General features: G+C 63.3%; 1 protein-coding gene across 5 annotated transcripts in view; it reads right to left on the bottom strand.

Moving 5' to 3' along the window:
- Hmcn2 (hemicentin 2) overlaps positions 1 to 27,339 on the bottom strand; it is a 138,069-nt gene that overhangs the window by 67,675 nt on the left and 43,055 nt on the right. For all 5 annotated transcript variants that reach the window (XM_046451453.2, XM_046451451.2, XM_058581844.1 and 2 more), the window contains 16 exons: positions 26,928 to 27,072; positions 26,314 to 26,435; positions 24,610 to 24,882; positions 23,475 to 23,616; positions 22,950 to 23,077; positions 22,538 to 22,651; positions 21,325 to 21,474; positions 15,366 to 15,554; positions 14,726 to 14,821; positions 14,327 to 14,454; positions 12,859 to 13,003; positions 10,602 to 10,714; positions 10,347 to 10,506; positions 9,141 to 9,306; positions 2,163 to 2,290; positions 590 to 844 (listed from right to left, as the gene is read on the bottom strand). In XM_046451453.2, coding sequence (XP_046307409.1) covers positions 590 to 844; positions 2,163 to 2,290; positions 9,141 to 9,306; positions 10,347 to 10,506; positions 10,602 to 10,714; positions 12,859 to 13,003; positions 14,327 to 14,454; positions 14,726 to 14,821; positions 15,366 to 15,554; positions 21,325 to 21,474; positions 22,538 to 22,651; positions 22,950 to 23,077; positions 23,475 to 23,616; positions 24,610 to 24,882; positions 26,314 to 26,435; positions 26,928 to 27,072 — 2,454 coding nt within the window. The remainder of the gene's footprint in view (positions 1 to 589; positions 845 to 2,162; positions 2,291 to 9,140; positions 9,307 to 10,346; positions 10,507 to 10,601; positions 10,715 to 12,858; positions 13,004 to 14,326; positions 14,455 to 14,725; positions 14,822 to 15,365; positions 15,555 to 21,324; positions 21,475 to 22,537; positions 22,652 to 22,949; positions 23,078 to 23,474; positions 23,617 to 24,609; positions 24,883 to 26,313; positions 26,436 to 26,927; positions 27,073 to 27,339) is intronic.

Genomic DNA, 27,339 nt, shown 5'->3' with positions numbered 1-27,339 from the left:
CCCTCAACCTCCCAGCGAGACCAGCTGGGGCCTCGCACAGAGTGACCCTGTGGGCAGGCACCAGGTCACTACCCCACGGGCTCGCGAGGCTGGGCTTGCGCCCTCCAACACTAGGGGTCTGACAGGGTCTGCCCTTCCAGGTCCCTCCTGGAAATGGCCCTCCAGGCGTAGAGCAGATTCCTCCAGTGAAGCTGCCAGCACCACAGGTCTAGAACTTTCCACGTGCCGGGAGCTTTGTCACCTTCTCTCACTGGCCCTGTATACCACTGGGCCCACTCTGAGGTGAGAGGTCTGGCCTATGCTGTCCAGTTGGCAAGAGCCCTGACCGCTGCCCCACAGCACCTCCACACCCAGGTGTGCAGGATCGCAGGGCGCAGGGGGTGCAGGGAGCCTCAGGGTGACTCCGAGGACCTACTGGTCAGTGCCCAAGGCTCCCCAACATAGGTGGACTGCCCCCAGTTGTGGGACCCAGAGGTCCTAGGAAGGAGGGGACAGGCAGGTCCCAAACCCAGAGCAGAGGTGAGCACTGGGGTCTAGCTGCGCTGGGGAGATGGGAAGAGGGACGTTTTGGGGTTGGGGGGACGCTCACCCAGCACCCTAAGCTCCAGCTCCCAGACGTCCTCCCCAGCACTGCTGGAGGCCTCGCAGTGGTACATCCCGGCGTCCGAGGGCTCAATGGCCGAGAAGTGCACGGAGCCCGCAGGCCCCCCACCCTGCAGGGCCACCCCGTCCTTGGACCAGCTCAGCCGGGGCTCCGGGTCGCCCTCGGCCACGCAGTTCAGATCCAGGGCTTCTCCCGCCAGCACCTTCAGGACCCGAGGGCCCGGCTGCACCTGAGGGGGGACTGCAGGGCCACAGGGGGTGTCCAGGTGGAGGTACCCAGGTGAGGGGTCCCGTGTCCTGCCACCCACCCAGGCTGCAGCGGAGGTGGTGGGACAGCAGCGGTGGGGGTGGGGGTGGGGTGGGGTGGGGGAGCCAGCAGTGGCTGAGTGCTGTGGCGCCCCCGGCTTGTCTTGCCGGGCGGGCAGGGCCATGCCCATTTTGCAAATGTGGAAACCTGGTCAGGGTCAGCTGAAGAGACGGAGGTGGCGCCCCTCCCCCTGGGTCTGAGTGACCAGGAGTCCAGGTGGCTTCTCGGGCCCTCAGACACAGCAGGCCCAGGAGAACTCTCAGAGCCCAGGCCCCTGCGCCAGGTCCTGGATGAACGTCTTGGGCCCCCAGGGGAGCAAGGGAGCACCTATCCCTGTCCAGTTTCTGAGAAGGGGTCAGAGGTGGGCCACCCATGGGCCTCGCTGCCCAGGAGGGCCTAGTGCTGAAGAGCAGAGGCCCACGCCCACCCCCACCTCGCACTCCCGCCTGTGAAGCGGGGTTCGGTTAGAGGGGCAGGCTGGCGTCTACGGGGGGATCAGGCCACAGGGTCGGCCCCCACCACTCCAGTGGCCACTACTCGGGTGAAGGTCGGCCTGTTCCGACAGTGTGGGCTTCCAGGACGCTGAGGTGTGAAGGCCACACACTTGTCAAATGTCGTGGGATATCATCTCTTTCTTTGCTTGTTTGTCTTTTCCTAATCATTTGAAAATGTAGAGCCATCCTGCCCATGGCCCCAGGTGGTCCCGTCCTAGGTGGCTCCTCGGGCTCTTGGAGAGGACAAGCTCCCGCCTCTCTGCTCTGTGACAGCACCAACTGGCCTCTTTCAGATGACCACTGCTGGGACCCCCACAGCCACTCCTAGCCCCCCCCCAGCTGGGCTGGAAGCCAGAGGAGCCCCAGTCAGAGGGGGAGGAGGACGGGGTCCCCCTCAGGGGCACCTCGAGGTGGCTTGTCACAGACGTGGGAGGAATCCTGCAGAAGGAGGGGCCTCAGGGGCTTAGACACTCCCAGCAGGAAGGGCGTCTGGGCTGCACCGGGGCCAGAGATGCCCTCAGTCCACCTTCATGGCCCTGGCCCCCACTCCAGCCCCCCCGCTGGTCCTGCCCTGCCCTTGGGAGCCTGGGCAGAGCCCCTCCAGGCCGCAGGGAGGAGGAGAGAGGGGTGAGAAGACAGGAAGAGGTGACAGGGCCCCTCAGGGCTTGGGAGGGGCACCGAGGGGCTGGGTGGGGGCACGGTGGGAGGGCGGGGCCTGGGGTCAGAAGGCAGGTGGGAGGGAGAGACCCAGGCCCTACCTTGTACCCCAAGGACGTAGCGATGGGAGGCGGACCCCGCGGGGTTACTGGCCGAGCACTCGTAGAGGCCACTGTCACCCTCCTGGGCCTGGGCCAGGCGCAGGGAGCCGGATGGGAGGAGGCTGTGCCTGCATCAGAGAGGGGGCTGGTGAGCCCCGGAAGGCCCCACAGGGAAGGCTTCAAGACCCAGCTCAGACCACGGGCTGCCTCCCCCAGGAGGCCCTCCAGGACTGAGGGGCAGCCCTGCCCTCCACCTTCCCCTCTCTGCTGCCGAGCCCAGGCCAGGCCCTGCTGGCACTGGACTGAAGTCCAGTCTGCACCCTTCCTGGCTGGGTCCTCAGGAGGGCCACTCCACCTCTGTGGCCCCCACGCCTGCGTCTGTGGAACGGAGCCTAAGGGTGGGGCTGGGGCACAGCAGGGCCTGCGCTGTCCACCCCCACGCCTGCTGGCCACGGCAATGCCCCCTCTCTACTGAGCTAACCTGCCCTAGGTCACCTCCCGGCGAGCAGGGCCAGCCACCCCCTCGGCTCTCAGACCCCCTGTGTCCTGGCACCAGGGTCTGCTGGGCCTTGAATCCTGTGCCTTTGGCCGTCTCATGATCAGAGCTGTGCTGGGCCCCAGGGAGACGCTGTGCAGTCCACCCGTCATCTTGCTAAGTCACCTCCATCCCACAGGATCCAGGACCCCCAGCCAGGCTCCTGCAGCTGGGCTGGACCCCAGGGGGCCCCTACAGACATGATGTCACCAGCCCACATGTGCTGGCTCTGGGTAGACCCTGCCCCGTAAAACAGAGGGGGCAGCTGCAGTCAGGGGCCCCGGCCAGCCCCCAAAGCTAGTGGCCAACATGGGGGTGGGGACTCCCAGGGCCAGCCTTCATCTGTGAGCGCACGAGAGGTTTCCAGCTGGGCTCTGGAGGCGGAAGGCCTGGGCTCCAGCCCTTTCTGCTGAGCTTTAAGTTTCCTCTTCTGCAAAATGGGCCTTCCAGGTTCCCATAGACCCCTGGGGTCCCTGGAGTCCCATCTCCCGCCCAGGCAGCCCAGGATCATAAGGGACACTGTGAGCGCATCCCAGGGCTCGGGTTACCATGTCCACAGGCACCTGCTCAGCCCGGGCTGCCGCTCTGCTCCTGTCTCTCTGCTGTGAAGCAGGGCGTCCACCCTCCCTGCAGCCAGTGGGCACCGTGGACACTGCAGGTGACTCTGGGCAATGGTCTTCCTGGCCCAGGAGCTGGGCTGGCCATGCATGGCAGGGCAGGGCCTGTCACTTTCCCTTCCTGGGCTTTAGTTGCCCCACTTTGGATAACAGAGCCCACAGTCATGTAATCCTAGGACTGCGGAAAGAACCGAATGGCCTAATTCACAGCACAGCACCTGGAACAGCAAAGGCCAGCTGCTGTCCTGGTGATGACCGCTCACCCGCAAATAACGCACACTGCTGTTCTGCATGTTTACAACTTATATAAGTGGCACTGTCTACAGCGTGTAGATCAAACCCATCCCTTTCCACTGCTGTATAATATTCCCTTGCTTGTTCATACCAGAATGTATTAATTTGCTGTGGTTGGCGTAGACCTTTAGATAGCCAGCTCCTCCCTCCCTCCCTCATTTTCTTGGCCCTTCCCTTCACTAACAGGGCTGCCTGCATACTGTGTGTGTCATCTGTATGGGAGTAGGACTCCTGGCCACAGGCTCCTGCCCCTCAGCTCTCACAGGAGCCAGCTGGGGAGTTGGTCACTCATGCCTTGCAGGACGGGGGTCCTCACCAGACCCTCCTGGGCAGATTCGGAAGCCTGAGTCCAGTGGGGCTGGAGTTTCAGCAATGCCCTGGCTGCCCCTGGGAGCGCATCTGAGGACAGTGAAGAAGTGCCCCCGCCCTGCCCCGCCCCTCAGAGTGTGGCCAAGCAGAAGGGGCGGGGCTCAAGCAGCCAGTGGGCACCTTGGGAACCACCTGTGCTGGCCTCACAGGGGACCCTGGGCCAAGGACTCCACCCTTCACCTGGATCACAGGTGGTGGCAGGCGCAGAGTGACATGGTGCACACAGCCCATGGTGTCGGGGACAGTTACGTGCCCACAGACGGCCCTGCTGCCAGCCTGACCCGGGCGTCCCAGCTTGCTCTCAGCTGGGCAGCGCTGAGCAGGGAGGAGGAGGGGCCAGGCACAAGGCACTTGTCCCCAGCAAGGCCTGGGGGCACTTCCTTTTCGGATCCGCCCCCAGCTTGGCCTTCCTCATCTCCAGGCTCCTTAAGGTGGACAATGTGGACGTATCAGCACCCCCCAAGCAAGGGATGGTCAGCTCCAGGCTGAAACACACATACTCAATGACACTGGGGCAGGGTTCAGGTTCCCAGACTCCCTACAACACTGCGGCTGGCAACAGGGACAGCGTGGGACAGGGAAAGAGGTCTGGGCTGCAAGTGGACCCAAGGTCCCATGGTGTCCCATGGTGCTGTAGACAAAGTGCTGTGCAGCCTCAGGCAGGACAGGTCAGCGTCTCTGAACCCAGTCTGTTCACACTGGAGAAGACGACTCCAGGATCTCAGAGGCTGCCTCCAAGGGCGGCCAGCAATAGGGGCCACAGAACTCCCGGCTCCCTCCCTCCCTGAAGGACAGGAAGAAGGACATTCTGGGCAAAAGCATCAGAGAAACTTCTGAAAGAGAAGAGTCTCGGCAGTGAAAGTGTCACCTCCCCCGTTCATGAGCACCGCCCGGGGCAGCGTCTAGAAATGCTGCCTGCTCTATCACCACGAGAAACGGAGACGGGGTCCACTCCACTCACAGATGGTGGGCTGGCCTGAGAGGAGAAGGGCCCAGTGCCCACGTCACTGTCCTGCGTTAAACCCTTCTGCGGCTCCGGACAGCCCCGGGACAGCTGCATCCCACCTCCCCGGCACCCCGTCCCTCGCTGGGCCTCAGCTGTCCTCCCTGCAGCAGGCCCCCTGCTCTCCTGGCCCCTGTTCTTTCAGCCTGGGGCCCCCCTGGACCCTGCCCATCTTTCCACACCTAGACACCACCTCCTCCAGGAAGGCCGCTGTGATGCCCCAGGCGGCCAGGGCTGTCCCACGGCCCCCAGGCTGCCTGAGCTCCCAGACGTCACAGCCCTCAGCACCGATCTGCGACAACATGGGACCTGGCTGCTGGGGGCTCCAGGGGGACACCACCTGCTGCCTTTTCACCCCTGCCCGGACCCCTGCCCAAGCTCTGAGACTCAGAGAAAGCGAAGCGTTGCCTCTGTCCAGGGCTGGGTAGACGGGATGCTGGGGGCCTGGGGCACCCCAGCTCTCCCTGGTCCCCCCAGCTCGCCCTGGTCCCCCCAGCTCGCCCTGCAGGGAAGTTGGGTGGGGAGTTGGAAGGAGGAGGGGCCTCGGGGCAGGGGCTGCGGGGACGTGGGTGTCACCCCTGCGCGGCCAAGCGCCTCCTGAGCACTTCCTCACTTGGAACGCCCAACAGCCAGACCTGCGAGGCGGGGAGTCCACACCCTCGGCCCCTCTGAAGAGAAGGCTGAGGCCTGGGGATGAGGCCTGGGGACGCCACTCTGCATCCACAACACTTGGCTGGTCGGACACGGCCCCCCCCCCCGGCCCTGCCACTGTGTGCCTACCCACCATAGCAATCAAATGGTTGGCCCTGCCAGGCACAGTGGCCACACCTGCAGTCCAGCGGCTCAGGAGGCTGAGGCAGGAGGATGGCGAGTTCATAGCCAGCCTCAGCAAACTGAGGCCCTAAGCAACTCAGTGAGACCCTGTCCCCAAATAAAATACAGAATAGGGTTGGGGATGGGGCTCAGTGGTCAAGTGTCCCTGGGTTCAACCTCCAGTGCCCACCCCCCCCAAAACACAAAGGTTGGCCCTGGTGTTACGATAACTTAAATGTCCCCAGAAAGACAGCCGCGGGCCACAGTAGGTTAATAAGACTTCAGAGCCGCCAGCCAGCCGCCAGCATGGCAGACCCACACAGGCCCCTGGGCGGTCCACGCCTGGCTGTTGGCTTATGGGGAGCAAGCAGGTTTTCTCCTGGACCACCAGGACCCCAGCTGCATCCTCACTTCATGTCCGTGGTGAGCGGGCAGTGGCCATCCAGGAGAAGGACAGGTGGGCGTGCTTCCTGGATCCCCTCGGGAGTGAGCCACGACGGTGGGTACGGCCGTGGGAAGCCCGCAGCAACAAGGAGCCCGGGCAGCCCACCCCACGCCCTCCCCTTCCCGGACTCGGGCCTGGCCCAGTGTGGGACCCTGGCCCGCTGCCCCGAGAGCTCACAGCTGTCCCGGCTCCACATCAGAACCACAAACAAACACAGTCGCCTAGCGACACGCCCCACCCGGCACCCGGAGCTGGCCCAGGGTGTTCTCTGGCCACCACTGCCCACCCACGAGCTCTCGGGTCTCCGATGGGAAGACCGAGGCCCAGGGAGGGGCCAGGGCGGGCCCAGCCCTCGAGCAAGCTGCGGGATGCCCGGAGGGGCCCCGGCCCCGGGCTCTGTCGGTCTCAGCACAGTCCTGGGCACGCGGCGTTGCTCAGGGGACACCGTGGACCTAGACCCGCGGGACGAGAAGCGCCCAGGGGCCATCCCCCCTGGACTCAGCCGTGTGCTGTCAGGATGGTCCAAGGGACGGCCCGGGGACGAGGGGAGCCTCTGGGTGAAGGTGCTCCAGCAGCCGTTTGTGACCCTGAGCACTGGCCGTGACAACCGGCCCGACAGAGCGGCCTCGAACCAGCCAGCCGGGGCCGGGCCGGCCGCCACCACCCACCCACGCCAGCTGGCAGAGGGGACGGCCCCGGCCACGGGGAAGGAGGTGGCCTCGGGGGCCCAGCACGTTGGCTCTCGTCCCTGCCCGCATGGTCGGGCTCCTCACTGCACCAGGGCCGGGGCCTCGGGCCAGCAGAGCCCCAGGACGGGGCAGCTGTGGCCCTGAGGCAGCTCACCAGGCGGAAGGAGCCCAAGGCCCAGCGGAGGGGCAGGCGGGGTCCCCAGGGAGCCTGGAGAGGGCACCTCTCGAGGGAGGAGGGTGGGTCCTTCAGCAGATGGACCCTAGGGCTCCCGGAAATGAGTCCTCAGCCTTCAGAATAGAGGCCTGGAGGCCCAGCCTTGGGGCTCCCAGGAGGAGAAGGAGGTTGGGAGTGCATGCAGAGAAGAGAGGACGAGGGCCGCACAGACCGCAAGGCCCCTCCCCTGCACTGCATGGCGAGTCCACGAGGTCCCACAGTCCCCTCCACGGCTGGAGCTCCCTGGTGCTAAGGGGAGCCGGGTGGTGACGGGGTGGGGGGACCAAAGAACCCCGAGGACCCCAGCCTGCCCAGGAGGTGGCAGAGGCCGCTCATAATCAGCTCATAATCAACCCCCATGTCCATCACATGGTGAGTGAACAAAAGATGGTCAGTGGAATGCTATTCAGCCATGAAAAGTGGGCAGTGATCTGACCCATGCTATGCCCATGAACTTCGAGGGCATTGTGCTGGGCAAAGGAGAAGACCACATCTAATTCCAGAGTCAGACCAGGAAGAACCCAGAGGACGGGAAGATGGAAAAGAAACCAGTGATGAGAAATGTCCAGAATGTCAATCCAAAGACAGAAAGAAGATCAGCAAGATGGGCAGTGGCCAGGGGGCGGGGCTGGCTGTGGGCATGACCGCTCTGGAGGGTGGTGGAAATGCCCTCCGGGTGGTGGCGACCACACAGTGGGGAGAGGAACCCGTGGGTAGATGTACCGTGTGGTTGATTTCCTGATGACGCCGCCCTGTCCCACAGTGGGTGAGAATTAAAGGGGACAGTAAGGTGACGGTTCCCTGAAAGCTACCAACGAACGGCCTTGGTTCACGGCCAGCAGCAGCAGGGGCAGGAACAGGAGGCACAGTGCCCAGCTGCCACACGCTGGGCACCACCGTCGTCACCTCCCAGGGCAGGAGGAGGAAGTGCAGGACCCTCTGCAGTCCCTGCAGTCCCAGGCAGCCCGAGGGGCCACAGCCGTCCCCAAGGCCAGCGCCTGCGCCTCTCCCTCCTGCGCCCCGGGCGTGTCCTGCCCTTTAGACAAGCTCCCGGCTGGCCAGAGACCTCAGAGCAACCGTGCCACGAGCCACAGAGGAGGTGAGGGGCCGACGGGGCCGCACTGCAGGCCACTGGCCAGCGCCCAGCCAGGAGCAGGGGCCAGACACTCTTGGGGACGCGCAGGCTCCCGGGAGGCCCCCAGCCCAGGCCGGGGAGCCGCAGTGGCCCACCTCAGCCACAGCCCAGGTCCCTTCCCTGGCCCCGGCTGTGCCGAGGGGGACACGCTGCAGGTTTGGCAGCGCTCACCCAACACGTGTCCCGAGATGCAGACAAACGTGGGAGGGAAGACGTGAGGCCACCGCAGGGCCCTCGGTCTGGGACAGCTCAAAGACCTTGCCAGGGCCGACGTCACCTGCCTGCGCCACAGCCCCTCTCCCACTGCCAGCTCCAAGGCTCCAGGACTCTGGGGGCCACTTACTAGCGGGAGCCAACAGCCTCCACACTCCACACAGCTGGGCCGCGCTGGACCCCAAGCCCAGCCCTTCCCTCACTGCGCCTCCCAGGACCCCCAAGCAGCACCGGAGTCACAGCCAACCCCCCGGACACCTGGGAGATGGCATGAGCCGTGGTCAGGACACGCTGTGCGAGCCAGCTTTGCTCTTGCTCAGCTGGGCGACCCTGAGCAGCTCCCCCACCCTGGTGGCCCTCAGTGTCTAGAACAGTTCAGCTGCTGGGGCCGCGGGGGCTGCCGGGCAGGGTGGGAAGTGCCGTCCACATGGCCAGTGACCACGTCGAGGCATGTTCTTTCAGGGTGGCTCACCATGGTTGCCTGGCCCCTCAGAGGCTCGGGGACCATGGGCGCAGTCTAAGTGCTTCTGCAGAGCACACCTGCAGTGTCCAGGGCTCTCACACCTGCTGGGCCACCGGCCACCCTGGCGCCAGTTTCCCTCCAACCCCAGGTTCCACCCCTCCTGACCCAAGACCAGGAGGATTGGGTACCTGTCGGTGACGGACAGCAGAGGGCGGGAGTCCTTTGTCCAGGTGACCAGTGGGGGTGGGGAGCCCTGGGCCTCACAGTCCAGGGTCACCTCTTCGCCGGCCTTTGCTGTGACTCTCAGAGGCACATCTGCATCACGGGACCCATTCACCTTGATCTTGGGCTTGGCTGTTGGGGGACACCAGCAGAGCCTTGAGCAGGACAGCAGGATGGCCCCCAGGGAGGGGTGTCCCCAGGAGATAGATGTCCCCCAGGAGAGTGGTGTCCCCAGGAGAGGTATATCCCCGAGGAGAGGTGTCCCCAGGAGAGTGCTGTCCCTAGGAGAGGGATGGCTCCCCGGGAGGCAGAGGTACAGAAGTGGACGAGGCTTGTTAGAGTCAGGTCTGGGGTCTCGGGCCGAGGGCCTGGCTCAGCCCTCCCCTCCTCCGCCCTCTGGAAGCTCCTCCTCGTTGGCAACCTGGCCTGGTCCCTCCTGCCCAAGGTCCAGGCCTCCTCTGGCTCCTCTCCGTCCTGCCACCCCTTCCCCGGGACATTCCTGCAGGGTCCCTCCCCTCGTCTCTCCACCTCCCCACTGGTCATGCGATGATTCCGGGGATCAATGACCAGAGGACGCAGACTCTCCCTCTGGGTTCTGCAGCCCCGTCGGGGACCTCTGAGACCGCACACGTGGCCTCTCTGGGGTTCTGCTGACGGTCCCTTGGCATCAGACTACACAGTGCCCCTCCATCCCTGTGCCCATTCCTAGTCCAGCGCTCACACTGAAGTAGGCAGATGTGCTGCAAGAAGCAGACAGGTGGGCGTGTAGACCCCCTGGCCTCCTCCTGTCAGCCCCTGCATTGTTACAGAGCAAACTGCCCACTCCATTTAGGAGTTGTTTTTTTTTTTTTTCCCAGGATAAAATATTGTCTCCAAAAGGATGCAATAGCAAAGATGGGAAAGGGCATTCAGCCAGAAGGAGCTGCCTGTGCAAAGGCCCAGGGGCAGGGTGGACCGCGGCAGAATGGAGAGGGATGGGAGGGTCTGAGGCAGAGAGGAGAGGAGAGAGGCGGGCCAGGGGGCTGCCAGCACAAGGTCGGGGCAGAGACCTGTGTCTTTCCTGAGCCTCTGACGGTGACAGCTCCCCACTCGGTCACCACAGGCTGAGTGGACCACTGTCCCCCATGACGCCCACGCCCACTGAGCCCTCCCACCGGGGCCGCCATCCTCACTGTTGACAGAGAGGCGCATCTCCTGGCTGGAGAAGCCCACGGCATTGGTGGCAGTGCACACGTAGGCCCCTGCATCCTGGGGGGACGGCTGGGTGATGACCAGGGTGCCGTCCTTGCTCACGTTGTAGCGGGGACCCCCGGAGCTCAGGGCACGGGCTTCCTAGTGCGGAGCGACAGGGACGTCAGCAGAGCCCACACCCCGCTCTCCAGCAGGTGTGGCCGGCCCCCAGCGCCCTCACAGGGAGAGGCCCCTACCTTGGTCCAGGAGACGGTGGGGGTGGGGACTCCAGAGGCGAGGCAGGGGAGGGAAGCCGGGACCCCTTCGTTGGTGACGTGGTGGGTGGCAGAGGGACGGATCCTAGGTGGCACTTAAACAAACAAACCAATTTCACCAACCCACGCTCACAGCAGCATCTGCCCAAGAGCCAAGAGGTGGCAGCAGCCCGGACGTCATCAGTGATGAGCAGTTAAGCAAGACACGGCGCATCGCCGCGTAAGGGCACCTCCTCCAGCCTCAACCAGGGCCAGAGACCACCTCCGCCCTGGGGTTCTGGAACAGGCAGGGCTCGACAGACGACAGAAAGAGGGGTGGTGGCCAGGAGCGGGGGACAAAGGTGGCCGGGGATGGGACTTGACACTTCTCTGTGGGACCCCACAGGAGCAACATGTCCTTGTGCTCCCTGGCGGGGAGGGGGGTATGTGTGTGGCTTCTTCAGTAGTAACAAGGGCCACCCTGGGGACGTCAGGACGGGCGGCCGTGCGTGAGGGGCAGGGGAGTGGGGAGGCTCCATCCTGTGCTCCATCTTTCTATAAAACTGCTCTAAACCCGCGGGACTTCCCATCCACAGAACAGCGCTGGGACATTGTGCTGGCAGAGAGCCGGGTGCCAGGGTCCGCGCCTGCGATGCGGCTGGAGCCCAGGCTGCGCAGACTTGCGGAGAAGAAGGGCTGGGGGCGGCCAGGGTGCAGGGGGCGGTCAGTTCAGGAAGATGAGAAGGTCCTAAGGGGAGGGTGCGGCAGGCTGCAGAACATGTCACTGTGCTTAATGTCACCGAATTGAACACCTAAAATCAGCTAAAACGGAAGGTTTTGTGCAATGCGTATTTTACAATTTTTTAAAAGTTCAACAGGAGAATAAAAAGTCTGACGTCTGCAGCCACGGTGGCCTGGCCATCGTCAAATTCACCCCCAGGCAGCTGTGACACTCCCCTGCTCTGGGACTTTGGATAAACCACTGATCTTCAGGCCCATCGTCCCTGGTCAGCAAAACACGAAATTAACCCCAACGCCCGGTCCATTCCTTTGGGGATGGACAGATGGGAAGTGGCGGAAAGCGGTGTCCCCAGAACAAAGTGAATTTAAACCCAGGAGCAAGATCCATTCTGGACATCAGAAAGTCTACAAGCTCGAGAGACAACGGTCCTAATGGTCTCTAGGGAGGGCAGGGGAGGTGGCCGCGTGGAAGGTGTGGAGGGAAAGCTGGAGCCAGGTCTGAAGCTTGCTCGAAGCTCCTCTGAGGGGACGTGGCCTTCCAGATTCCCCAGGCGCCAGAGCCCGCCAGTCCATAAGGCCTTGTGGAATGGAAGCAGGTCTCATGGAGAGACGGAACCCCTTCCCGCCAGCCCACGGGCGTGCTGGGCCGTGCGGGTGGAAACACGCGTGGCTCGTGCCACGTGGCCAGCTCTGGGGGAGATGTGAACTGGACGGACACCCAGGACCAGCCCCTTCCGAACTGTGGCTCTCCCCTCTGCCCTGGGGACAGCACCTCCTCCCTCTCATCCCTCCAGGGCTCAGTGAAATAAATGAAATGAAGAGTTGACACACTTGGTAAATGACAAAGTGTAGCCAACGCAGCCCCCTCTTACGTCAAGAAGAAGGGAGGCAGGGGTTGGGCTGTGGCTCAGGGGCAGAGCGTTTGCCTAGCACGAGTGAGGCCCTGGGTTCCACCCTCAGCTCCACATACAAATAAACAAAACAAACATGTGTCCACGTGTAACTAAAAGGTGAAAATTAAAAAGAAAAAAAAAAGACACTAAGCAACTCAGCGAGACCCTGTCCCTAAATAAAATACAAAATAGGGCTGGGATGTGGCTCAGTGGCCGAGTGCCCCCGAGTTCAATCCCTGGTACCAAACAAACAAAAGCAGTGGCGCCTGATTGGGTGACAGGCAGTAGCAGGCGCCATGGAAACACTAAAGCTCTAAAAGGTGCCATCGCCGCAGCCCGAGGCCTGACCCACATCAGTGAGTCAATCCTCAGGGAAGAACTGGTCACGTCTCAGGTGTTCACACAGGTGAGACCTGGACACACGGGTGGGGGGGGTCCAACTGGGGACACATGGTCTTTGAATCGTCACCTCTGAATATTTATTGACACAAAAACATTGACACCACACCGCTAAGGAAACATGTGGGTGGCAGGATGCTGAAGGACTGTGATGGCGGTTTGGGTTTGAAATACTGTACTTGACAAGATGGGGGGAGGTACACATAAGACAGATATATCAGACTCACCCTGGACGAGCAGCTCCACGTCGCGGTGCTGTGAGCCGGCCAGGTTGGTGAGCACACAGCTGTACCTGCCCGCGTCCTTTCTCAGTGCCCGGTCAAGGTGGAGGCTGCCGTCCGCTCGGACAGAGTGCCGGCTGCCCGGGGGGAGCTGGGGGGTGAGGGGGCACCAGCTTGGCCAGGGCCCCCTCTGCGCAGACCCTCAGGCCTGAAGGGCGCAGGCTGGACCGAGAGGCCAGGGTCCAGAGAAGGTTGAAGGCCGGCAGGGGGCACCATGATGCCCAGCCCCCACCTCTCCAGGGAGTCTGCACCTCCCACACTCTGCGACCTAGGGGGCCTGAGCCCACCCCCCACTTGGCCAGCTGGGCACCTGGACCAAGCTGGGACCGGGGAGGTCACTGCGGGGAATGCGGGTGGGGCAGAGCCTCAGTGATAAGGCCAGGGTGCCACCTGCCATGCAGGGGTAGCCTTTCCACGGCCACAGAAAAGGGGATGGCCGACGGTGGGCAGAGGACAGAGCCACGCAGACATGCAGAGGGGGCAGCCCCGGTTCCCCCAGCTGACCCATCAGACCAGGGCAGGTGGAGGTGCTGGTCTAGTGTCAGCCTGGGCCACCTCTGAAAGGCATCCAGTCACAGCCCGGTAGACCTTTCCAGCAGACCTGCACCCACTCTGGCTGCCCCTGTCCCGAGCCCAGATGCCCACTTTACACTTGTGTTCCAAAGGACGCCCAAGGCCACCCAGGTGCCAGGCCCTTCCAGGCTGGGTGACTCAAGGCCTTCTGCCCCTTGCCTGGCAGCTGAGCAGGCGATTCCAGTCTGTGTCCCACGGAGCAAACGGAGGCTCTGCCCCTGGCTCCTTCCCCGACCTGGCCCTGGGGAGACCCAAGTCCTCTGCCTTCCTGGGTGCCTGCTGGTTCTACTCGTGGCCTCAGCCATGCATGGCTGGTCCCCACGCCACGCCCTGGCCACCCAAGACAACCACCACTGCACGGCACAGAAGCCACACCTGCTGGGGACTCAGAGGTGTCTATGGATGGATGGGTGGATGCCACCCGGTGCCCACGGGGCCATGGCCACTGGGGCAGAGAGACAAATTAGCCGTATTCTTGGCCTCAAGAAGCTCACAGTTAATAGAGGACCATCCCTGCACACGCTGCTCTCCCACTGTGCACCGGAAACACCCGGGGAGTTATTTTCCTAAACCAACTGTGGTTCACAACGGTTGGGTTCCCATCCCAGAGACCTGATGTGATCGCTGAGAGTGAGGTCTAATACCAGGACCTTTGCAAACTCCCCAAGGGGCTTCTAAGGACATCCCAGTCTGGGGACCTGGCGGGGAGGCTCTGGAGTGGGGCAGGAAAGAGGGAGAAGGGAAGAGGACTTTTCAAGACAGAGACAGAAGCACGGATGTGACAGTCCCCTCTGTCTCTGGGTGCCACTGCCCCGGGGCCCCCGAAGGGCCCAGCACTCACAGGCAGGCCCGCCTTGAGCCAGCGCCTCTCGGGGAGGGGCCTCCCGGCCAGGGTGATGCAGGGCAAGGACACAGGCTGCCCCTCCAGGACCCGGACGGTGGAGGCACTGCTGGCGATCTGTGGGGGGGCTGTGGGGAGAGGAGACGGTGTCGGCAGTCACCGGGGACAGAGGCCCTGACCCAGCCCCTTCCCCAGGGAACTGGTAAGAGCATCAGGATGGGGCTCCTGGAAGGTCAAAGGTCCCCCAGGACACTGCCCAGGAAGCAGGGACACAGCCGCTCCTCTTGGAAGCCTGGCTGTGAGCACAGCTGTCCTGGAGGGCATGGTGGCCGGGACTGGCTGGGACCCCAGGGAGTGCCTGCCCCCCACCTCCCACAGCCCTCAGATCCACCAGCGAACCATGCCCAGTGACGGAGAGCCGCGTCTCGGCCTGGACCTTCCCAAAGACATTCCAAGCTTCGCACACATATGGGGCCTGGTCTTCAGGGGCCGCGCCTGAGGTCAGGAAAGAGGCCTGACTGCCAGGGCCCCCGAGGGCTCCAGCCCTGGACCCAGAGAGCCCCTGACCAAGCTGGCCCTGCAGAGGTTCAGGGGAGGGCTAGCATGCCGGAGAGGAGAGGGACAAGGCCTTGCTAGACCTTGGGAGGGCCTTGGCCTGCTCGCCTGTAGAATGGGGTGACTCGGCACCTGTGCCTGGTGTGGCGGGGAGCAGCCAGGGAGACGCTGCAAACCGAGGGCCAGTGGGGCTGTGCGGGTGCTCAGCCACAGCCGCAGCGTGAGGGGCAAAGGGGACAGCTCAGGCCTGCACGGCGCTCAGCACGCACCGGGCCTGAGCCCATCCCCGTATACGGTTACCCACACGGCAACCCCGTAGGCAGGCCTGGTCTGCAGGTGGGTTTTGTCATTACCATGTCATGCCCAGGTTCAGGGCAGTGGAATGACGTAGCTGGGGTCACTCCATCTGCTCTCTGGGCTCAGTGATGGGGTCAGGTACTGTCCCCAGCCACCCAGCCCACCCTGACCCAGCCTAATCTCTTACTTTCAAAGAACAGCACTCCTGAATCCCACTGGCCATTCTTGCTGCCCCTCCTGGGCCCCAGGGGCTGGCCATCTCCACGACGCCAGGTGACCGTTGGGGGTGGGCGGCCCGTGGCCCGGCACGTCAGGAAGGCGCTCCTGCCCAGCTCCACGGTAACTTCCTGAGGTAGCTCTGTCACCCGAGGCGCATCTGTAGGGAGGTGGGGCATCTGCAGGGGGTCCCGTGGGCCAGGACCCCAGGGATTGTCACCCACCATCTCTCTTTGCTGGTGCGCCCTCTTCTAGCCGCCTGTGAACCTGGAATCTGGTTCCTGTCCAGGCTCCGTGGCCAGCCTGAGCCTGGTGGGGCCCACCTCTAGTGAGCTATCAGGACAAGGCAGAGGCAGACTCCTGTGGACGGTGGCCACCGGGCGTGCTTTACCACAGCAACATACCTGCTCCTGACTGGGGCTCCTCCCCAGAAGGACACCACCAAGCCCCACTCCAGCCACAGGGACACGTGTGTGGCCGAGTCTGACTGAGATGTGGCCAAGGCAGGGGCTGGTGTGAGCCCTCCTGCCTCCCAGACTCCCCTCTCTACCCGGCCTCCGCCTGGGCCCACGAGGCTCCTCGGGGGGCTCCTGCATGCACCCCCGGTGTGCATAGCTGGCTGTCCTGTGCAGGGGAGGACAAGGCCAGCAATCATGTCCATCTCTGGCATTTCCATGGCCCTATCTGCTCTATGGCACCCCAACTAGCTGCCTTCCGGGGGACCAGAGGTCTCTTATACCCTCCCCTAAGTGTCTCCCCATTTGCTGAACTTGTAAAATGCTACAAAATCAAAACCTATTTATTATAGAAAACATGGCATCGTCTCTGGGTCCAAAGTGGGACACTGGAGGTGAGAGGGGCCCTGGGCACCAGACAACAGGCCTCAGCAGCACTGCCCAGGCCAACGAGCAAACGGCCCGATGGATAGTCACAGGACCAAACACCGCAGCGTCACCTTCCATCAACCAGGAAGGGAGAAAAGAGACGCAGTCCCTTCTGTCCTTCACAGGTGGGGAGCTGGTCCAAGCCCAAGGTCCAGCCCTCCCCAGCGGCCGGGGCGTTGCCTGCTGAGGTCCTAGACCCACCCACCAGGAGGTCCCTGCCTTCATTAGCAGTCGAGTCCAGCGCCAGGGAAGTCTCCACTTCCCCGTCCATCGAATCCCCCTCTGCCCTCGGGGACGAGGCAGGTGCCCAGGACCTCCAAACACCAGGGAAATTCCCGAAGGAGGAAGAGGCGCAGCCAGACCCACCCGCACCCTGGGGCCTGGCGCAGGCCAGCCCCGTCTCCTGGGTCACCGTTTCTACAGGGCCCTGGCCCTGGGTGTGGCTTTGCCACGCCACCAAGCCAGACCTCTCGCTGAGCCCCTGAGGCCAAGTCGAGCTGCCCCTGGACAGTCCTCGGCCTGTCCCAGTCCTGCTCCCTGTCTACCTGTTAGCAGTGATGCCTTCTGCCTCGTCCTGGTCCTGTTCACTTCCACTTTAGCCCCTGGCTGCTCCCCCTCCCCCTCGCACCCATTCCCACCGCGGCAGCAGGAGGGACTTCCCGGGCCTCAAGTGGGAGCCCACCCGCTAGCCCACTGAGCCCTGTCATGCAGATGAGGCTGGGCTACATGAACGTCACCTGAGCAACAGCGGTGCCCTGTGGATACCCAGGAAGAAGAGTCATGTCTTCTGTTTCCACATACACGGAAACTTACACAAAGGATACCTGAGCTCTGGATTATGATTCCCCACCATGCTAATGCACCTGCATAAAATTCTCTGCAATATTCACAGAACTGAGAACTTGGGCTGAGTGAGTCAACCCTCATCTGCTCTGGGCTGAACCCCAAGTTGTTTTGGGCACTGGGGATCGAGCCCAGAACCTGCACCCCTGAATCTTTTTTGTTTTTTATTTGGAGACAGGGTCTTGGTAAATGGCTGAGACTGGCCTCAGAGTTGCCATCCTCCTGCCTCAGCCTCCTGAGTTCCTGGGATCACAGGTGGGAGCCACCACACCTGGCCCGAAGCTCACCTTTTGAAGCTCCTCCCCCAGAGTGATGGCCCTGGAGGTGGGGCCTCTGGGAGGAATCAGGGTTAGGTGAGGCCATGAGGGTGGGAACCCCATAGGAGGTCGGCACCCTTAAAAGAAGACACCCCAGAGACCTCGTTTCCTCTCTCTGCACCAAGGAAAGACCACGTGAGGACACGGTGAACAGGCGGCCAGCTGCCCCAGGACAGGCCCCGCAGAACCAGCCCGAAGCCACTCGAAGCCTCCAGAGCCAGGAGACACAGTGTCCCTGGTTACGCTCCCGTCTGTGGGGCTCTGCTGCAGTAGCAGGGCCTTAGGGAGGCAGGGCAAGTCCAGGCCCGTGACAGGTTCTGGGGGCTGCGGGTCACTGCGGCGGGCTCCCACCCGACTCCTACCAGCCAGCCCTGGGGACCCAGAGGCCTGACCAGCAACAGGCAGCACCATTCCTTCGGGCCTGGCAGAGCCCAAGGGAAGGGAGGGAAGGTGGGAGGAGGAGGCGGGGAGGCTGCCCCAGGAGTGCCTGGCTGCGGTAGAGGCTCGGAGGGAAGGGAGGCCTCTGCAGAGCCAGGCAGTGCACACACCAGGCCAGCAGTCCCCCTCGGCTCCCTTCCCTGGGATTTTCCAGAGAGAAAAGTCCCCAGGATGCTAAGGACCATACTGAGGTGACAGAGATGGAAACCCTCTGCCACCTCATCCCCTCCTTCGGGAGCAAGTGACACTGGCCTGAAGGCCAAGGCCTGGTCAGAGCCCCCATCTGCCTCTGCCCCGGGCACCCTGGACAGAGCCCTTGGCCACTCTGGGCTGTTTCCCCTCTGGAAAGAGGTGACTATTTTCACCCTGGTTCCCGTGCCTGAGGTCCCAGGGCTCGGTCACTGACAAGCACCCCTGCAGGCCTGGCTCGGAGCCTGGGGCAGGACCGTGGGGACAGAGCCAGCTCCAGAGAGCCCAGCCTGACGTGGATTGGCCAGGATGAGGGAGGCACGTCAGGCCCCAGGACCTTGCAGCTGGACACGTGGACCTGGGGAGGCCCAGCCTCAGGCCGGCACTCGGAGGGCACGGTCATGGGCACCTGGCACTGAGGAGGGGAGGGTGCCCCACAGAGACTCGCGCCCCGCCCTCCCGAGGACTCATCCCCCGGAGGCCCTGCAAGGGGGCCTGGAGGCTGCCTGGGGTGACTTTCAGGGTGTCTTCCTTCAAAAGGAGGATTGGGGACCGTTTTCTAACTACGCTGGCACAGAACCACACCCACTCCCGGCTCATCTTTATTCACCATTCCTCATTTTAAATTCTGATTTTTTAAAAAGTTACAATTGGAACGTCGTCGGGGGCCTTTAAACTTAAGGGCACTCGGGACTCTGCACCTGCTGCCTGCTAGAGAGGTGCCCGGGGACCACAGCGCCACAGGGCCCAGCTCTCTTCTCCCTGCCCTCAGGCTGGCCTGGGGCTGGGGGAAGTGCCCCTGGCCCTGATCGCCCACAGGAAGGCTCCAGGTCAGGGCAAGAAGCAGAGACCAAAACAAGAAGACAGGGGACTTGAGGGGAAAGGTAACTTGTCCAGGACCTGACTTGAGGATGGGGTCACCGTGCCATGGGGAGGCCCTCCACCCCCCTGGCCTGGCACTAGAGGCAAGGCTAACTGTGGTTCAGTCCATGACAGCTGGGACAGGCGTGGTACCACTGGCAGATGCCAGGCCCAGAAGATGATGGCTCAGTGGTGGGGTGCTGGCCCAGCATGCACGAGACCCCAGTTCTGTCCCCAGCGTTGCAAAAACAAAAAGTTCTTTGCAGCTGGACGTGGTGGCCCACGCCTGTAATCCCAGTGGCTGGGGAGCTTGAGGCAGGAGGATCGAAAGTTCAAGGCCAACCTCACAGCGAGGCGCTATGCACCCTGTCTCTAAATTAAAAATACAAAATAGGGCTGGGGATGGGGCGCAGTGGTGGAGTGCCGAGTTCAATCCCCAGGAGTCCTTGCAGGCTGCCCCACAGCAGGCACCTGCTGTCAGGGACAGGGGGCTGCCTCCCTCCTGCACCCCAAACGCCATCAGGACGCCCGTTCCCAGCTGGACAGCAGGAAGTGGGCCCAGGGCCCCCTGCTCCCTGCCTGGCAGGAAAGCCAGACCCCAGCTGCCCCGGGAGAGGAGGGGATCTGACTTCCCACCACTGCTGCCAGGCTGGCCCAGCCCGGGGCACAGCTGCAGGGCCACCTCTTCTCCCAGAAGCCCTCCCTGGGCGCCAGCGCCTCCTTCCTCCAACCCAGGGAGCGGCTCCAGGGCCAACAGAAGACAGCAAAGGGCAGGACCAGGCAGGCGCGGACCTGGCGCCCAAAGAAACAAGGTTCTGCTGAGAAGAACAGATGTGGAGCCAGGGCCAGCTGCCCACAGCAGTGCCACGCCCAGCCTCCCGGGCACCGTCACCTGCACCTTCCAGTCCATACAGGGACGGTGGCTTGCTCAGAGCCCCCCATGTCGCAGGCCCCCCTCATCTCTCACTTGCACACCTCAGGGGCATCTGCCAATGAGGGGCCAGAGAGCAGAGGGCTGTCCAAGCTCACCTGCAGGACAGCATGGGACCAAGGTCAAGGGCCCGGCATCTCAGCTCTGCCATTACCAGCCTGTGACCTGGCCAACCCACTCACCCTCTCTGTGAAGGGGAGACAGGAGCCCAACACCAAGGGCGGTGAGGATGAGCCAAGCGGGCACCAGAAATGGCGCAGAGCTGGCAGACACCGGGCAGTGGTGGCTCCCAGGGCTCCACGGCAGCCCCTGGGCCCAGACACACCACAGGGGAGGCCCGGCACATCACTCTCCACCCTGAGCTTCCCCTCCAGGACGATGCCCAGACTCCGAGGCAGCTCCCTGGAGGACCGCTCCCTGCCTGCTCCCTGTGCAGGTGGTTTGTCCCCCGTTGTCCCCTTTTCCTGGGACGCTTCTCCTCTCCTCACCTATCTGGTGGCTTCCAGTTTCAGCTCCGACATCCCCTCCTCCGGGAAGCCCTCCCAGCCCCCCTGCGGGGTCAGCTCCAGTCTCGGGGTTTCCATGGCCCCCTACATCGTCCAGCCTGGCTGCCTGCCTGGGCCCCTGACCAACATCAAGGCAGGGCTGTGTCTCACCTGCCACTGTGTCCCCACACGACAGGGCCCAGCACACAGGCACCTGCCGACCTCGGGTTGGAATGAATGACAAAGGAAGGAGGCCACGGACATGCCCAGCCCTGCCTCCTGGGCAGACCTCCAGACTGGGCTCCTCCAGCCAGGGCCTGGCCCTCCTGGGACCCTTGGTGCCCACCCGCCCGGCCCAGATAAGCACAGCCCCTCTCTGCGCCCCGAGAACTCCCACCCGTCTCTTCTGCCATGGCTGCGGCTGGTCCTCGCGGCCACCTGTCTCAACTCAGTGTGCCCAGGAGCTGTGCCCACGGCTGCCTGTCGAGTCCCAGCGCCCAGAACCAGGCCGGGAACTCAGCCACCACGGGGACCACAGCCAAGGCCACCCACCATCCACGGAGGAATGCAGACTCTCCGTCCACAGGGGGCTCGCGGCCCCCACTCACCCACCCTGTGCTGTTCGGGGGCCGCCCAATGCAGCTGGAGGCCGCCCGCCAGCCCAGGGTGCAGACAGGAAGTCCAAGGCCCTGGGTCTGGGCAGCCCCCAGGACGGCCCAGAGACCCCAGCCTCCTGCTGCTCACGCCCTCGTGGGTCTCTTGCCCAGGGTCGGCCTGAGTGACCACAGGACACGGTGGACATGATGCTTGCACGCTCAAGGCTGGCAGGCCACAGGACTGTGGCTTCCTCTTGGGCTTTCTCTGACCCTCCGTGTCCCTCTTCTCCCAGACTCACTTGCCCTCCAGGAGCCATGTCACAGGGTGCCTCTGGAGAAGGCCATCTGGAGGGGGACAGGGCGGGGCAGAGGGCAGGCGCACTCACGTCCAACCTCCAGCTGGATCTCCGCAGAGGCGCCGCCCAGCTCGTTCACGGCCCGGCAGGTGTAGACGCCAGCGTCCCTCTCCCGAGCCGCGGGGATCCGCAGCCTCCCGGAGCTGGAGGCCTCCGGGGCCAGAATCATCTCCAGACCCCCTGGACCAAGATGGAGGGCGTCAGCAGGGCCCGGGGTCTGGGGCTGGGCCGCTCCCTGACCCTGGCATCTCCACAGGCCGGGAGGGGGCTTCAGATCCCGGGGCCCAGGCCTGCGGGGTCTCGGACCTTCCCTGCGCCCCTCTGTTGACCAGGCCTGGGCTCAGCCAGTCCCCAACAAGGCAGGCCTGTCACCCAAGGGCTCCACGCGGGGGCCTCCCTTCCCTGGGCCTGGGTCCCCACTAAGGTTGAGACCTGCTCTTGGAGGGTCCCAGGGAGCCCTTAGGTGACCATGTCCTTCCATGCCTGCTTCTCTGAGGTCCCCCCAGGAAGGCCTCCTGAGCCACCCGTGTCCCCCAGGGCCTGTGGCCCAATGATCTCCCTGAGACTGACACCCTCTTCTGTTCAACTCTGGGTCCCAGTGTGTAGGACACCCGTGGCCTGAACTGGGCCGTCTTAGCCCTGTTGGGTGTCCGGGTCGGTGGCATGGTGCACGTCCATGCTGCTGTGTGGCCCTCACTCTGCCCAACTTCAGAAACTGTCCCTCTTCCCCAACTGCAGCTCGGCCCCGTTGACACCAGCTCCCCTCCCTGCCCAGCCAGGCCTGATGGGGACTCTGGCTGACATTGAGAAGGAGCTCAGTGCAGTACCCTGTCTAGCAAGTCCCTGCTGGGCATGGGGTGCCATGAAGCCCCCACCCCCGGCTCCCCTGGAGCCCAGAGCAACTATCTGTCCTGTTCCTTAGACCATCACGCGACCGTCACCACTGCTCGGGGCACGAGCACAGCCCGCTGCCTGACCTTGCAACCTAGGGGCCCATCTGAGACTCACAGCTGACCACAGCGGCTCCCCGCTTCCCAGATAAGGAAGCCGAGCCTCAGAGAGGCCCAGCCACTTGCCCAAGGTCATCCAGGGAGCCAGAATCCAAATCTGGGTCCGACCCAGGGGCTCCCCAGTCCTGGGCCAGCACCGTGGACACAGCGGTGGGGACTGCTGGAGACAGCTGGCTCTCCCGGACCCCCGCTGGGACACCCCACCCCCCAGGGCCACTCCCCACCCCACACACCTCGATACCAGATGACTCGGGGTGGGGGGACCCCAGACGCCTTGCACTCCAGCACAGCTTCGTCCCCCACGGCTGCGAGCACCACGGCGTTGACGGCGGAGATGGATGGTGGCTCTGCATGGGCAGACGACAGGGTGGGACCAACCGCACAGGGCCCAGGGCAAGACCTCCCCCACCCGGGGCTCCCTCCCGCCCCACCCCACACCCCGCCTGCTCAGGCACCTCTGTCCTCGGAAGCGCCCTATTTGCCCAGTGGCACTTCCCCTGAGCCTCCCGCCAGAACGTAGGTTCCTCTAGACAAGCGGCTTGGCACACAGCTGGACCCCAGGGCCTGCCACATCACAGAGGCTCAATAAAGGTGGGGACAGGAGGGAGGCAGGGTCCCTCCTGCAGACAGCAGTGGCCCAAGTACCTGTGTAGTAGAGGGTGACCGTCTCCTCGTCTCTGCCAACCTCGTTGGTAGCCTGGCAGCTGTAATTCCCAGCATCCTCAGGGGCTAACCCCCGAATGATCAGGGTCCCCTGGGTGTCCACTTGGATTCTGGAGTCAAGCCATGAAAACATGCTGGTCACATAAGGAGCAACTCCACATCGTTAATAACAAATCAGCCCTGCTGGTGACTGCCATTCTGCACTGGCGACCTTCTCCGGGCCAAGCTGAGGGCCAAGCACTTTACATACATTCTCTTTTTTAATTCATGAGGCTCAGAGAGGGACAGCAAATTGGTCAAGGTCACACAGCCTGAAGGGCAGAGCTGGCCTCTGGAGCCTGAACTCCTAACCACACTGTGGCACTGATACGTCAACAAAGTGGTGGTGTCCCCACGTCTTAGCTGGTCCCAGGAGGAAGGAAGGGCAACGCCACTCCCCACCTTCAGATCAAGGCCCAGGGGGTCCTTGTGCCCCTGCTGCCAGGCTCTGTGTCCCGGGCCCCTCACCTGCCGTCCCCTTGCAGGGCAAGGCCCTCTCGGCTCCAGGAGATGTGGGGTGTGGGGTACCCCGAGGCCGAGCAGCTGATCTTCACCTCCTCGCTCTGGGAGAAGTGCTGGGACCTGGTGTCGATGCTGACCTGTGGGGCCTCTGTGGCCCGGAGCGACAGATGGCGCAAGCCGACAGGGCTGTCCCTGGTGCCCAGCCCCACCCTCCCCAGCCGCAGATGGAAGTGAGACGGAGGAAGCAAAGGCCAAGGGCCCGGATCCCTGGTGGCTGCCGGGGGATGGGGGAGGCCAGGTGGCCGTCCAGCCACAGGCCCTGATGCCCAGCTGGAAACCCCCTGCCTGCGGAGGGTGCCTGATCCGTGTGCCCCGGGAGGCTTCGGGAGAGGTCAGGCAGCGGCCAGGGCTGGGGACGGTCTCGCTCCAGTGACCTCCAGCTGGACCCCGAGGCCTGCCCTAGGATGGCCCCAGGTTCCTTCTGGCGCTCAGGAGTCTCAGCAGACAGACTGTGAGGCGCAGGCGCCCCCAGAGGCTCCCCTGGAAAGGCCAACACAGCCCCCCGCGCCCGCGGCAGGCGTGACAGAGCTGTCCCCGCAGGGCTGAGACAGGGCCTCTGAACCCTGCTCAACACGCTCCAGGCTCCATGCAGGGTCAGGGGCACAGGAAATGCTTGTCAAATAGTCCATTCTTATGCCTGGAGAAACAGCACCCGGGAAGAGGGTCTGCTAAGTCCTGGGGATACACAGGCCACACCCAGGCCGCAAAAACCCAAATGGTGCTCCTTCCGCTGCCCCCTCTGTGCCGTTCAGAGCTGGTCTCTGCGCTTCCACAGGCTCCAGGACATTGGGGCAGAAGGAGGCCGTGGGAAAAGGAAAAGACACAGAGAAACTGGCTGGGTCTATAGCAGCAGACGTTTAGGTTAGATGTTAGAAGGAACTTCCCAACAGCAAGAAGCACTAGGCTTTGGCTAGGCGGCTACAGAATCTTCTTTCCCTAAAGGTTCAGAACACATTGGAAAGCTGCTGCTGCCCACCAGAGACGCTGTGTGGGCAGAGGGGTGGAAAGACGGGCTGTTAGGGTGGACGCCAGGCGGCACGGAGGGCCGACCTTGGGAGAACAGCAGCAGGAGGAGCCTCACCTCGCACCAGGAGCCAGGTGGATGCCCTGGTGACCCCATTGGCGTTGCTGGCTACACACTGGTACCGTCCAGCGTCACTGGGGATGATGCTGCTGACCTCCAGGGACAGGTCGGCCAGCTGGGTCACTCGGTCCCTTGAGGCTGGCAGGACCCGCCAGTCCCGGACCCACGTCAGATTGTAGGGGGCTTTGTCCAGGACTTGGCATGATAGGACGGCGGTCTCTCCGGGGGACACAGTCACGTTGGGGCCAGGGACCAGCTGCGGTGGGGGATCTGCAGCAACAGGAGCACAGGAAGGACGCAGGCTGAGGCGGGGACTCCACCCAGGGAACAAGGCCTGGAGAGCCGCTGGGACCACCCGCCCCACAGCAGGGCTGCTCCCAGGAATGAGACCCCTGCCACAAACGTGGACCACCCGGAGCAAAGGGCACTGGGACAAGACCAGAGACTTCGCAGCACAGGCACCGGGGCCTGACGACCAGCCAAGGGCTGCACCCCAACAGCCACACGCCAAGCACACGCCAAGCACACGCATGCTCTGTGGCCATGAGAAATGACGTCCTAGAAACCAATGGGCGATGGCACTCTGGGAACAAGTGAGGACAGTTGACTGTGGACAACAGCTGAATGGCATTACTGCCAGGTGTGACCTGGAAACTTTGTCACACAGGACCATCCACTGTTGTTAGGGGATGGAAGTGTCCGGGTGCTTATCATTTGGTTTAAAATATCTCAACAAAAAAAGCAAACGCAGCCGAATCGGAGTTAGCGAGGGTCGAGTCTGAGTGACCGGCACAGCAGCTGCACTGTTGTACTTTCCTGTACTGAAACACCCCTGCTGTACCGTGAAGTGGTAAGTGGGATCGTTGCTGGGCACGGTGGCCACGCCTGTCATCCCACCAAATCAGGAGGCTGAGGCAGGAGGATCCCAAGTTCAAGGCCAGCCTCAGCAATCTAATGAGGCCCTAAGCAACTTTGCAAGACCCTGCCCCAAATAAGGGCTGAGGAAGGAGCTCAGGGTAGAGCACCCCTGGGTCTCATCTCCACCACCAAAAGTAGAAGAAGACCTGGGTTGGAAGGCATCTACGTTAAGATGCAAACACAGAACAAGGTTGGAAAGTAAACAGGTGAGGATGCTGCGCCTTGGGGATTCCAGGTGCTCCACCCCAGCCCTGCCCCAGCCCCAGCGGGGCACACCCAGCTCTCCTTAAGACCTGGATGCAGAGCCCCGCAGTCTGGTTTCTTCCCTGCAGAGCCGAGACTGCAATTTTTAAAAATAAAGTCAATTTTATTCTGAGAGGGTTTGTGGCATTTCTGATCATCCGCAGCTCGATGGTGCTGTTCTGGCAGGGCCTGGGGCACTCAAGGATGGGGACTGCAAGACGGACAGTGGCCCCCGAGAGGGCCTGGGGCTGGCCAAGCCCAAATGACAAACCAAGAGGTCAGGGTGGGACGGAGGTGGGCAGGACGGTGACCCGAGCTGGAGTGTCTGACCTTCCTCCCACGGAGACCCCACGCCAGGGCCCGGGGAGAGGCCTGAGGGCAGGCGGCAGGCAGGTGGCCGACAGTCACCACACCACGGGGGAGGGACAGACCCTGTCTGCTGGCGGTCAGTGAGCCACCCATGAATGGAGACCTGCCGGGAGGAATCTCAGAGGGAAGGTCGGGAGAGAGGGGAGGGCGTGGGGTAGGGCGAGGACAGACCTGTGACAATGACCTGGGCCTTGGCCCGCCCGGTGCCAGCCCTGCTGACCGCTGTGCACTCGTAGCTGCCTTCCTCCGCCTTGGAGGCCCGGGGGATCTCCCAGCTGCTGTTTCCCGACTCCCTGCCGAGAACAGACCTCACCATCACGCTGACCTCAGCCAGGCCCCCAACCTTGCCCAGCCTGAGGCCCCTGACCCTGCTTAGAGGACAGACCCCAAATCCTCAGAAAGAATAAGAGGCAGGCAACCAAGAGCATGCGAATTTCTCAATATGCTGTGTGACTCTGAGAAAGGCACTCCCCTCTCTGAATTCTAGGCTCCCATTCACAAGGAGGGGGTCGGGGACACCTGACTCCCATAGCTGGGCCCCCCTGTGGGTCAAGTTTTCCAGGAGCTAAGGAAAGCTACCAATGTTGGGGTGGCAGCTTAGAAGTAGGGGAGCCTCAGGCGTACCCCTCCCCTACCTCAGGGGGTGCCGGAAGTTCTCAGGGGGGTACCCAGGAAGATAATATGACCAAGAACAAGGTCCCTCTCCTGCCACCCACCCCCCTGAGATCTCTCTAGAGCTGCACAGGAGTCCTGTGGCAGGGGACAGTCAGCCAGGTGTCACTCACTGGAAGTGCCTCTCCTCGCCCAGCCTGGCTCCATCACGCTGCAGCTGAAGCCGGAAGGGCAGGGAGCTGTACACAGAGCAGGAGACCAGCAGGGGCTGGTGCAGGTAGCCATGGATCCGGGGTGGCATGCTGACCAGGGGGGCACCTGAGGGTGAGGACCAGGGCTCAGAGATCTCTGGCAGCCCTGAAAGCCTGTCCTCTGCACCCCAGCCACGGAGACCCACAGGGAGGCCCCAGAAGGGGAAGGCCAGTGGGGGCTCAGCCCTGGGCTCCAAGAATCAGTGCTCCCCAGGGGCAGCGTGTCCCCTGCAGTGTGTTTCCACCTCTGCAAAGGTGGGTCACCGTGGCACTGACCACAGGGTGCTGCTTCCACACGGGGCCCCCAAGCACCTCGATGACCGCCGGAGGGGCA

Source organism: Marmota monax, unplaced genomic scaffold (genome assembly GCF_021218885.2).
Source record: "Marmota monax isolate L192 unplaced genomic scaffold, Marmota_monax_Labrador192_F-V1.1 WCK01_AAM20220418_F8-fsc00020, whole genome shotgun sequence".
Lineage (NCBI taxonomy): Eukaryota > Metazoa > Chordata > Mammalia > Rodentia > Sciuridae > Marmota > Marmota monax.
The sequence above is the reverse complement of the archived record's forward strand: the minus strand, read 5'-3'. Positions and strand labels throughout refer to the sequence as shown.